General features: G+C 38.9%; 1 protein-coding gene across 2 annotated transcripts in view; it reads right to left on the bottom strand.

Annotated features, from left to right (window-relative positions):
- Nucleotides 1-7,709, bottom strand: part of CCDC9B (coiled-coil domain containing 9B) — a 61,634-nt gene extending 53,925 nt beyond the window's left edge. For both annotated transcript variants that reach the window (XM_087951718.1, XM_087951717.1), the window contains exon 1: nucleotides 7,158-7,709. In XM_087951718.1, coding sequence (XP_087807844.1) covers nucleotides 7,158-7,178 — 21 coding nt within the window. In that variant the 5' untranslated portion in view covers nucleotides 7,179-7,709. The remainder of the gene's footprint in view (nucleotides 1-7,157) is intronic.
- Between the last annotated feature and the right edge of the window lie 5,462 nt (nucleotides 7,710-13,171).

Genomic DNA, 13,171 nt, shown 5'->3' with positions numbered 1-13,171 from the left:
CAAGGTACTTTACTAAAATATTTTTTTTATGTTTGTTTGTGTTTGTTTGTGTTTTATGAGAATATTGGGGAAATTTCTGTAGAAAGACAGGAAAAGATTTAAATATGTAATGATTTGTTTGTTGTTGAAATTTTTAATAAAACTTGTAAAAAAAAAAACAGTCCAAAGAATATCCAATTACAAAGTCTTCTTACCGGTTGCCTTTGTCATTTACAGTAAACAAAGATATCAAAGTATAAGCACAGCATAAATACAACAGAGAACCTTAGATAGCAACAGAATGTCAGAGAGACAGAATGTCAGAGAGAGCAAGCTATAATCTCTAGCTCCCTCTTATGGTAATTTGCAATATAATCAACCAATCGGAATATAGTATAAATCAATACAGTGATTTTGTCTTAAAGCTACAAACATACATTGTTGGTTTATATATTGCCAACCCAACTAATTGGTGGACAGATTCCTAACACAGTCCATGGGCCATGAGTTTGACACCCCTGCTCTAGTAGAACAATAGTTTCATTTATATCATAGACTGTAACTACAGTAACATCCGTAAATTTTCCTCAAACTTTTCAGAAATTATACAATGTCACATATGGAATGAGAGTTTAATAAACACAGCATTTGCAACACCCACCATTTCAAAGTGTATAAAAATGTCAGGATCTTCTTTAGGCACAAAATTTTGCAGTTAGAAACTACAATTCCATTACATCTGAACTTAATCTGCTATTCATTTGTTTATAGTCATCTTCTTAATAGCTTTGATGGAAAAAGGAACCAAATACTGGGAGTCAAATTGAGCAGAAGAATCATATTAAAACCAAAAAAACCTAAAACAGGGTAAAGGAAAGCCTTCCCAAACCCGATATTGGAGTTCAGTGGCTATAATAAACATAAATGAACAAACAAATAATCCAAAACTTTGTTCCACGTAAGTGAAACTAGGTGGTCACTAGGTAAGAAACATAATGTACTGTTCATTTTAAAATTGCTCAAAAGAAAATCTCTGGTTAAAAATATGAGTAGTTAGCAGAAAAGGAATAGGAATGGTTTGGAACAAAAAAAAAATTAAACCTGCCCAAAGAATGAGCGTCAAACTGCTGAGCTTCTACTATGAAATGCACCTGTATTTCTAAAGCTGCTCATTAAATCCATCTTATCTCAGAGTAATTGTCTGGTAGTCACCCTGAAGAAATGTTAGAGTGAAGAAATAAACAAGGATAAGAGATGGCCAGGGCAGTGGTGAGATTCAATTTTTTTTTTACTTCCGGTTCTGTGGGCATGGCTTGGTGGGCGTGGTGGGCATGGCAGGGAAAGGATACTGAAAAACCCCTATTCCCTCCCCACTCCAGGGGGAAGGTTACTGCAAAATCCCATTCCCTCCCCATCCCACTAACCTGCTTTCCAGCTCCGTTCTCCTGTGCAGGGCAACCAAAGAAGGCCCAGCCAATCAGCTGGGACTCGGGAGGCAGAGAATAGATGGGGGTGGGGGCAGTCAGAGGTGGTATTTGCTAGTTCTCTAGTTCTCCAGAACTGGTCAGAACCTGCTGAATACCACCTCTGGGCCATGGGATTTGGAGCCAGATGGGTTACAGCCAGGTAGGCTTAGGGGCTGCAATGAAACCTTTCCTCATTTATAGAAAGATCAATCAGTGCAAATTTCACATCCATATTTTTCATTTAATTCTAAGCCTGGCTTTTAATAAAAAGATAACTAAATTGATGATGACAGAGTTTCAACTTAGTATGCAAATTTTATTTCTGCTGAATAATTTTCCCTGCAGGAGAATGAAATGCAAGATCCTTTATTATCTTCCATCAGGCTTTCAAGGAGAGTGAATTGGTCACTTCTGCAAGCTGATGAATTTTCATGACCATTTTTGTGCAATTGCTTTAAGCATGATTTGAATAATACTTGGTCAGATTTTTTTTTTTTTTAAAAAAACTGTTTTATATTCATTATGTGGATAAACTCCAGGCAATGCATCATGAAATGGGAAGGCATGTACATATGTAGAAAGGAATGAAGGAATATTCATTGTGAAGGATGCTTTTCTTAATGCTGCTTAATGCAAAAACATGCAGTGGCCCAACCACATTCCATAAGAGTGAAAAATATTGTGACTCTGTGCAGAGGTAGTTATTAAAGTTATATGGAGTTACATATATAGGAAGGTCTTGGTATTTGTCTACAGTCAATAGGATGTTCAATTTGCTTTCTAATGCAGACTTACCTAATTTGAATTTTCGAATTCACAACCCTAGATGAAGCTGAAACCCGAAATCAACATTTCCCCTTACGTTTTGCAAAGCAATTTGTAATTAGAAATCTACATGAAATGTATACACCATATAAGGACCACATATAACAAAGATTGTAGAGAAAATGTGTATGAAATTCATTAAATTAAAGGAAATCATTTACAAAAGATGTGTGTTAGAAAAATGCACCTTTTAGGAGACATTTATATGAAAATCTACATGAATTGCCAAAAAGGTCTTTTTTTAAAAAAAGTCTTACCATTTTCTTAAATCCTTAAATCCTATACGTTCATAGGGTTCCTGCTGATCTTTGAGACTATACAATACACAAACTAACTACCAGAAAGAGCAGGTCATTTTTCCTGGGCATGTTCAGGGACAGAGTAAATATCAAGGAAAACACTAGGAGACATGGAAGCACTTGAGGTCTTATTTAAGGCTACAATTAAAAGATTAAAAAACTAATACAAACTAAAAAATAAAAGAGAAAGATGGAAAAGGTAGAAAAGAAAAAAAGAACAGAAAGATAAACAGAAAAGGAAGAAAAATAAGAATATAGTAACGAAAAAGAAAATATGACTTCCCCCTTCATCACAGCAGTTATAATTGTTTATCACCTTCTTTCTAAATACAACAAAGGATCTTTTCTTCCCATAACTTTCTGTTATCTATAAGCATATCCCTAAATCCGGGGGGCGGGGGGTTGGACTAGATGACTACAAGGTCCCTTCCAACTCTGATTATCTGTATCTGTAAATCCCTTGTTGTAAGTTGTGATCAGTAAAAGTCCATTAGGAGTTACCAGAGATAGCAACGTTGTGTATCTGTTTTAATCATGGTTTAACAAACTTAACGGAGTAACAGAGTTGAAAGGAAGTCTTCAAGATCTCTAACCTTCTTATCAGACAAGAGACCATGTACCATTTCAGACAGACTGTCCAATCCCTTCTTAAAAATCTCCAGTGTTGGAACACCCACAATTTCTGGAGGCAAATAAATCTATTTTTTTATTACTTTCCTTTTCCTTTTAACTATCTTGATATTTAATTCCTTCAAATAATATCCTAGAACTTGATTTATTTTCATTGTTTCATGGTTCTCCTCACAAAATTCTTCAAAATGTTAACAGGTAGTTTTTGTAAATTTAATATAGGAAAGTTATTCAGGTCACTTTTTAGGTTTATATCCCTGTATATCCCTTTTAATTATTGAGTCATCAACCAGTTTCATTTGTATATCCACTGCAGCATCTTATTCCACATTATTCTTGTAGCCTGTCTCAGTCTTCACCAGTAAAACGTCTTCCTCTCCCATAACATTATTTAAATTCACTTCATCCATATAGGCAGACATCTTTAAAATTAAAGATTTAAAATTCTGGGTCCACTGTTCAAAAAATATACTTCAATATGTTGAATGCTAATTTACTTTGCTCTATTTCAGTAAGTCAGATTTAAGTGTACTTCTCTTTTAATTGAAATCTGTAGTTCCTTCTGGTTCCCTCTAGTGCTCAACTTTCAAAGTTCCATCCTATCCAGATTTTTTTAAAAAAAGAATTCAAAAAAATAATATTTTGAGTTTTACAATTAATTCCACTGAACGACAATTTTCTCAGATTTTTCTTTTCTCTAAATTTGTTCACTCTTCCTTTATAGTTTTATTTTGCAATTTGATCTTCCATCTTCTTCCCTGTATGATCAAATCATATCACTACACCAGGGGTAGGATGCTACCGGTTCTGCCCCGCTCTATAGAACCGGTAGCTCTGAAGAGCAGCAGACACTGAACCGGTTCTGTGTTTGCTGCTGTTTGGCCCACCCACCTGCCCAGGCTCTTACCTGTCCTTTATTTCCCGCTTTTTCAACTTCAGCTGCTTTGCGCGGCACAGCTGAGGTTGAAAAAGCAGGGGGGGGGAAGGCTTTTCAAATGCTGCGCACCTGCACGCAGCGCTTTTCAGCTGTCTGGGCAGCACAGCTTAAGGTTTTTTACACACACAGACAGCGCACATGTGTGCGCAAAAGTAATCACCGAACCAGTAGTAACACCGGTTGAATCCCACCCGTGAACTACACTGATTATACACTTTTATAGCCTATTCATATTCACTTAGTGCTCATTCATGCGTGACCCTCCCTTTCCCCATACAGTTCTTAAACACAGGTTGTCCTCAAATTATGACAGTTCATTTAGTGAGCGTTTGAAGTTACAGCAGCATGGGAAAAAAAACTGACTTATGACCGTTTTTCACACTGACAATCATTGCAGCATCCCCACAGTGACGTGATCAAAATTCAGATGCTTGGCAACTGACTCATATGGTTGACGTTTGCAGTGTCCTGAGGTCATACGATCAATTTTGCAACCTTCTGACAAGCAAAGTCCATGGGGAAGCCAGATTCACTTAACGACCGTCTTACTCATTTAACAACTGCAGTGATTTACTGAACAACTTTGGCCAAAAAAGGTGATAAAATGGGGCAAAACTCACCTGTCTTGCTTAGCAACAGAAATTTTGGGCTCAATTGTGGTCGTAAGTTGAGGATTACCTGCACCTTATTCCCATTGCATTTACCTTATGTTGTTTCCAAGGTACCCAACTGTCATTCTATGTATCAGGATTGGCAAAGGATACTCTAGTATATACCATTTTTAGTTCTTTCAACGTTCATTCCTCATAACAAACAACTGTATTTCCTATCCATTACCTTTCTAGACATTTTTCTAAGCAGATATTCACCAGTCACCTTTTTCATACATTCTTGAGTCTCATAATAGCTCATTCTTCATCTGTTTGTCTCAGTCCCACCTACATATTTATGTCACCCTTGCAGATCGCTTGTTCTCTCTGGGTTGCGTTAATTCAGACTATTGCACAATATTTCCAAAAAAACACATATCTGGCTTTTCCTTTATTGTTATTCACTGAAGCGTAACACTCAGCTATAATTAAGCTACAGATTTCTACTTTCATACACACCCACAACAACCTAGAGAAAACAAATTCTTTTTTTCTGACACACATATTAGCCTTTTCATTCACAAATAAACCTACACCTTCGTTTCAAGATGAGACAACACACATTCGAGGTTGTTTTTTTAATATGCTTTTTCTTACACTTCATATCACACACTCTGACACATACACACACGTACACAACGTATTGTTCCATTCATTGGTGAATTCAGATTTATATTTATCCCTTTTGTACTCCAAACTTTTTCATATCATGGTAATTTCTGAAGGGTCTTTTAGATATTGACTCCATTGCTCTTCGTATTGGTCAACTGAGGCTTTAACATATATATTTTTTAATAAGATGGAGAAGATGTTGCCCAGTTTATGAGCCTTAATTGATAAACGGATACCTCTACCACAGGCAACATTCCCTACTAATAGTGATGATGGTACTAGCTACTTTGGGTTTACTGTAGCCAGTATACTACAAGTGCAACTAAAAAGCAGATTTACCTCAAGGATCTTCACAGTTTTCTCCCCAAACTAGACTCTACAATCCAGAGGCTACCTTGCAAGCAAAGTACTATTCTCACATCTAACCAGCTAGGATATTGTACATATGTAATATAATGCCACATTTATAACTAGATGATTACCGTAACACTGAACAGGAGTATTTCTAATCAGGAAAGAAGGATATATAGCATTGCAGCCTGAGATCGCATATCCTACCATTTATTTTTATTTTTATTTCCACTTGTGGCAATGAATGGAGATTCACAGAGAGATAGCAGCAGCAGCAGGAGCCAAAACAATGAGAACAAGGCCTCAAATGAAATGCCCCAGAATTTGAGGCCCTCTATTAAACCCAGCTAACTTGTTGATTGGCGCACGCTGATCCAGCCACTGCCACACAGTCAGCATTTTTTCTTTCTTTCTGGCTGTGTTTGTTGCTGTGTTGCAGTCAGGGGATAGTCTCGCTGCCAAGCTACTGGAAAGAACATTGGCTTGGTGGGCATTGGAAATGGAAGGTGACACCCCCCCCCCCTTTTGCCCTCGCCAGCAGAAAGCCGTATGGTACAGTGATTCAGGCAGGGAGTTATAAATGGCTCTAGCAGAACAAACGTGCAGTGGCTGTGAATGAGAAAGCTTGTTTGCTGGCTCATTGGGGGGGGGGAACAAAAACCTAGAGGCCACTGGAAGATGAGGAGCGGGGAGAGAATCTATCAGTCAAGAGGTATCTTTATTATTATCCCACAAATGTTGGAGGGGGTGGGAAGAAAATCAAAACCAAGCAAGTAGGAAAGGAAAGTTTCACAGAAATTTTGCCCGGTTCCCCTGACTCTATGCTATCGAAAGTCGCTGGTGGTTTTTTCAGATTACTAGGATTTTCCCAGTGTGTTTCCCAAACCAGCTGTTTGTGATATGAGAGCAAAAGAGAAAGAGAGATGCTGTGGAGGGTGGGGGGGGGAGGACCACTAGGGGATGGGAAGTGGCAGGATAGGGCCTCAGCCCAGCACTTCACGGGGTCAGGCAGCACACCACCGGTCTTTGCACAGATGGGTGCATCCTCTCCAGCCTCCTAGGCTTTGGGTGGGAAGCGTCTTTCGTTACCCAGCATTCTGTTTTGCTTTGATTTCGGCTAAAAAAAAAAAAAAAATACATCTTCCCTCTCTTTCGGGTGGGGCAGTAGGGAATCTAACTTGCCTGCCTGGAAGGAGGGTCCCATAACAATCTACCTTAAGAAAGCTACCTTTTTGCCCTCCCCGGTCACCCAGCTAACGATCTGCTGGCTGACGACAAAAGACCCTGAGACAACAATGCTATTTTTAAAAGAAAAAGCAGAGGAAAAATATAGTCATTCCTTGGGCTTTTCAGAATGCAAGAATGGCTCCCCCACATCCCTCCCAGTTACAACAAAGGCGGCACTCACAGAATGGTGCATTTTGGACATCAGAGGTGAAGCTCGGCAGATTCCACAGCAGGGCTAAAAGAGGAGAGCCATCCGTCGGCCTTTCTCAGTACTGGCTGCACCGCATACAGGATCATGTTTTGATTACAAAAGCCCTGCCTGGGCTCCCAGCCAAAAGCACCGGCTGCCTCGTATACGAAAGCAGAGGCAGGCAATCAAAGCGGTTGTGTCCTCCTCTTCATCGCCTTTCAGTGAGAATGTACATACCCTTTGCTTCTCCTGCGATTACCTTTACAATTCTGGTTGTCAGAGTCCCCACATGGCGCATCCGACTAGCAGGAACTGGAAAGACTGGGAGGGTGACCTTGACCATCAAGAGCTAGACTCCACATTCTTGGCACTTATTTGCATCGTGGGCTAAACGTACAAATGATTGTAAGGTGAATGCTCACAACAGTTTGGAAGATTCTGTCAATCTGAGGTCTGGATTTTTGTTGTTGTTCTTGTTGTTCCTTGAAAAAAAGTTTATGTCAGCAGGGATGGTGAGGTGCTGGAAGCCCGGAGAACAAAAACAGAATCCTACATTCAACCTACATTCAAAAAGGGGAAGGAGGAGGATCAGTGAAACAGCAGGCCAGCTAAAAGTCTATATTTGGCAAGGCACAGGAACAGATTGTCAAGGAGCATGTTTGCAAGCCTTTCATATAGAATGCTATTATTATTATTGTTATTAAGTCCCAGACTGGCTTTCAAGAGCATGTTGTGTCAGGCTAACCAGATTATTTTTTTTAATGACAGAAGGACTAACTAACTAAGTAGACCAAGGAACTGTTGCAGATGATATGCACGTTGTTCTTAGTGATGCATCTGACAGGTACTATGGGAAGATTTTTGGACAAAATAAATAACATTCAGCCAGATGAGCTTGCAACTGGTTGAGCAAGCACCTCCAAAAGGTTCTGCAAACTGGAGGGGTAGAAGTGTCCGTCCTGGGTGCAGGCAGGAACAGGTGCCTGAGGAGACTATCCAGAGAGTCAATGGTGGGTGTGGGCTGGCGTTGCTGCTGCTAGCATGCACATTGGCTGTTTGGTAGTTAGCATCAGGATGTAGCAATAGAGATGGAGAAGGTGAACTGGAGATAGTGTGGTAGGTAATAGCTTTTAAGCAGTGAAGCCACTGGCTCGTGCAGTAGTAAAGTTTTTCAGATGAGAAGTATTTGGGATGATTTAATAAAATCCAGCCTGGAGGAGTAAAGACACATTCCATTTCATACATTTGGTGAGCCTATGATTACCTCAACTTCCCTATATTTAAAAATCACAGAATCATACTAGACAGGTCAATTCACCTAACATAAGATGTCCTGTATTTAAAATAAAGTATTATTCTGTCTCCCTGGTCCACTTTGGGAAGAAACTATTAGGAAGATTAATAACAAGTTGAAAAGGCACAAGTGTTGGTAAGGTTTTTCTTAGCCTGGTCTGCTTTCATAAGAGTTCAGCCTCTTTGCAGAGCAGATTCGGTGTGCGCAGGATACCTTCACTCAATTCAGATGGAATCTACATCTGTATGAAGGTCAGTTACATGCAAGAGTCATAAATAATATAGACATTTCCCTAGTTATTCCGATACTCAAAACCGTGATGGTGAACCTATGGCATGCGTGCCAGAGGTGGCACGCAGAGCCCTCTCTCTGGGCACATGAGCTGTCGCCCCAGCTCAGCACTGCTGCACATGTGGGAGTCGTGAACACATGTGCAGGGGGCAGGGCAGATGTGTGAAAGTTGTGCATGTATGCGCGGGAGGTGGAGTGCATACACTGGGGTTGCAAGTGCATGCATGGGGGGGGTCATGCACACATGCTGCATTTTGGGGGTGCACATGCACACATGCGCTTTGGGCACTTGGTGACGAAAAGGTCACTGCCCTAAGGGATCATATATGGTTATGACTCAGCCCAACAGGTGAACTTTTACAAATGGGCAGTGCTGAGCTTTAGGATTTAATGACTGTGGTCTAAACAACAGATCTGATGTTTGGTCTGGCAACTGTGGCTGGCATCTTTAGAGGCAAGTCAGTTTGCTATCCAGGTTATAAAGACAGGCGCCCAGTGAATCCCTGCTTAGTTGTCTATGGTTATAAAATCCTATGCCAGTATATTATTCTAGATATCTTCATTAATCAACTAAAAGCTTCACAAGATATATGAATTTTGCCCCTTTCTTTTTTTAAAAAATTATGTTTCTCAAAGAGGCACTTGTTTTAAAACAGAATAGTGTGTCCATGGTATCCATTGTATTCTTCCCCGCTAAGTAATGTTATAAACATTATTCTTTGTATCTATTCTTGTTTTTCTTTCTTTTTCTTTATACTTTTTCATACTTTTACCCCTATTCTCTTTTTACTCTTTATCTTTTGTCTTGATTGTTAGTTTAAGTTGTTTGTTATGTGCATTCTTTGCAAACTGTAATACAACTATTTGAGTGTTACTTTTATATCTTTGTTTCTTATTTCTTTGTTCAGTCTGGTTCTGACGATATTGCACGGCAGGCAAGAGTGCCACAAAGTCCCCCCAGGACACATGAGGAACCAGCCTTGCCCAATCTGTATTCCAGATGTGGGGGGACCTGATTGCTAGATCCTGCAGACAAGGACCGGACTGGCAGCAAATTAAAGGAGCAGTAACCCAACATGGCTGGAAGTCACTAGATTGGAGAAAGTTCGCTTAGCTTTACCCTTCTCAACCTTTATGTGGCATAGTGGTTAGAGTGCAGTACTGCAAGCTACTTCTGCAGCCAGCTGCCTACAATTTGGCAGTTCAAATCCCACCAGGCTCAAGGTCGACTCAGCCTTCCATCCTTTCAAGATAGGTAAAATGAGGACCCAAATTGTTGAGGTCAATATGATGACTCTGTAAACTGCTTAGAGAGGGCTGTAAAGCACTATAAAACAGTATATAAGTCTAAGTGCTATTGCTATGTATCACCTCCATCAGATTTTTCTTTTTATAGAGAAGATATGAGTCTTCATATTAGTTCCCAGTAGAAATATGCAAACAGAATGGGTTAGCCCAAAGGTGCTTTTTCCAGAGGCAACTGCACTTTCTGGCTTTTCTTTGAAGACGTTTCGCTTCTCATCCAAGAAGCTTCTTCGGAGAGCTGAAGAAGCTTCTTGGATGAGAAGCGAAACAGCTTCAAAGAAAAACCAGAAAGTCCAGTTGCCTCTAGAAAAAGCACCTTTGGGACAATCATGACCTGAATGTCTGAGAATCTCCATAGACTCCCCCTGCTTCATTCGTCCACTAAAATTTATAACTCCAACTCAAATATATCACCAGGAACTTCTATGCTTAACGACTAATCTATCTCGGAGGGAATTGTTCTTATTTCTCAGGAGATTTCTTTCCATTTTTATGTTGCTTTCAGATGACCAGAAAAGATTCTATGTACAGTCACACTGACTTTCATTTTATTATAGAATGACATTTTGTCATTTTCCAGTCATTATAAAAGGACCAGAGGATGGGAGCAGAAATTTTGGATTTCAACCCTGCCGAAGCAACCCGGTGTTCAAATTCAGACATCCTTAATACTCTCCTCCCCCTCCATCTAATGTACTGGCAGAAACAGGTGCAAGGAATCATTGTATTTATTCTTCAATCCTGCAAGGGACGGAGGAGCAAGCTCGTATTACATTTCACCCCAGGGCAAGTATTTGGATGGAAGTGTTGACTCTGACTTTCAGGCAACATTTTAAATGTTACTTCATGTTCCCAAATGTGTAGTCTCACTTGAGACCTACATGAGTACATTCTTTATAAAACTCTATTCTTTCCACTGCCTTATTTATTTCTTAGTTCAGTTTATTTATGTATTTATCTGTTCACCCACTTGCCTGGTAGTTCCCTATAGTCATGGTGATGGTAGTGGTGATAGCATTTAGCAATAGCACTTAGACTTATATACCACTTGCTTTAGAGCCCTCTCTAAGCGGTTTACAGAATCAGCATATTGCCCCTAACAATCTGGGTCTTCATTTTACCCACCTCAAAAAGATGGAAGGCTGAGTCAACCTTGAACTGGTGAGATTCAAACTGCCGAACTGCTGGCAGCCGATAGTCAGCAGAATTTGCCTGCAATACTGCATTTTTACCAACTGCGTCGCTACAACTCCTGGGGATGATGGTACATATGTCATTTTTAGGAAAATAAAAGGAGAATTTGGAAGCATTGCTACAATCTGAGTTCCTTTTGATACTTATTTGCTTGTTGCACTTACTTTCCCTCACATGGTCCAGATTGATATACAGCCATGCGCCACAATTAACATCTACTCTGCCACGGTCTGTCTCGGAGCTCAATTGTCCCACAGTTCTTCCTGAAAGCATTTTAGCCCTTGGTAACCTGCATCGTAATACGTGCGTTGCATGCTGAGACCTAATTAATTAGGTTCTGACTGATAATAAGGGGAAGAACTATATCAGTTTGTAATAAAGATAAAGAAAAACAAGAAGGTTAGGATGAAAGATAGTTCAAAGAAATATAGAATTAATTTGATGAAACTGTCAGGCAGATGGAAACTAAAAATAATCACATACACACACACACATTCATAAAGGAAAGTAGAATTCCCCTTAAAATTAATATGAGGACTTTGAAACTTAATTATTAAATTATATCCCAACTGTACTATATTTAAAGCAGATCAGAATATGTTCGCTAAACATATAAACATAACATAAGATATAAGATATAAAGATATTTTGAATGAGAAAGGGGAATTGAAAAGTAAATAGGAACTGAATAGTCAAGGGATAGATTTAGCATGGTGGCCGCAGGTACAAATGCAATCAAGATATGAAAAAGATGCTAAATTATATGGCTTTTATAAAGAACCAACAGAATTGGACCAGATTCTAACAGGAATTGATGATAAATTAATACAAAAACGTATACATTCTAATGTATAGTATTAGAATGGAAGAAGGAAACAATGATAGTATGGGCTAAAAATGTTGGTTATTCTATAGAATTTGATAAATGACAAACGTTGTGAGATCAAAATTATAAATTAATAATTTCTGCTTCATACAAAGAAAATGTATATAAAATGTTTTATAGATGGCACTTTCCACCAGCAAGATTAGCCAAGATGTTTAAAGATACGTCAGCAAAATGTTGGAAGTGTAATCAGACTCCAGTCTGGTACTACCACATGTGGTAGACATGCCCAAAAGCAAAAACATACTGGACAAAAATACATACTTGGATAGAAAAAATGATAAAGGAACATATACATTTAAAACCAGAAATATTTATGTTGGGTATCATACCAAAAAATATAATAAAGTGACTATGTATCTAATATTACATATGGGTTAAGAACTGCTAGAATTGTATTTGAACAACACTGGAAAGGTGTGGAGATCCTTACAGAAGAGAAGATAATAAAAAAAATAGTAGAATGTGCAGAAATGGATAGATTATGGCTATTCTCCTTTTGTGCTGAAGTTTTATTCCTTGTAAGTTGTCAAATGTTTCCAGTTACTCAATTCTAATTGCAAAAGAAAATGGAATGATAAAGGGAGGGGAAAACCCTTAAATTGATTTTCTTGTAGCTGCTGCTTATAGCTTGCCTGACTTTGCTTCATTTACAGTAGCTAAACTGTAGTCAGCTTCTTCTGCCAATTCATCTGGTTGTAGTTAATTAAGATTCCAGTCCTACATACATTCTCCTGAGCAAGCTATAGTTCTAATTACCCTAGAGCGAAAATACCAACAACTAAGTGTATTCAGAAGAAGATCCAGAAAGTCTACTCCCAAACTTAAGAGCCTGGCTTTAATTATACACATTTCAAATGAAAGGTGGGAGAAATACATCCACCCATTTTAAAAAATGACATCACTTTATCATATAGAATGGGGAACAGCAAATTATAGAAAGGGGAATAACAAATTTTAAAGTCCATAGGCTACACTGTGTTTCAGAACAACATTGTTATTCTTTCGGGGTTGATTACTGTTTGCTTGTATTAA

Source organism: Notechis scutatus, chromosome 1 (genome assembly GCF_049901735.1).
Source record: "Notechis scutatus isolate UNSWTSFEM ecotype Mainland chromosome 1, rNotScu1.2, whole genome shotgun sequence".
In the NCBI taxonomy this organism is placed as follows: Eukaryota; Metazoa; Chordata; class Lepidosauria; order Squamata; family Elapidae; genus Notechis; species Notechis scutatus.
The sequence above is the reverse complement of the archived record's forward strand: the minus strand, read 5'-3'. Positions and strand labels throughout refer to the sequence as shown.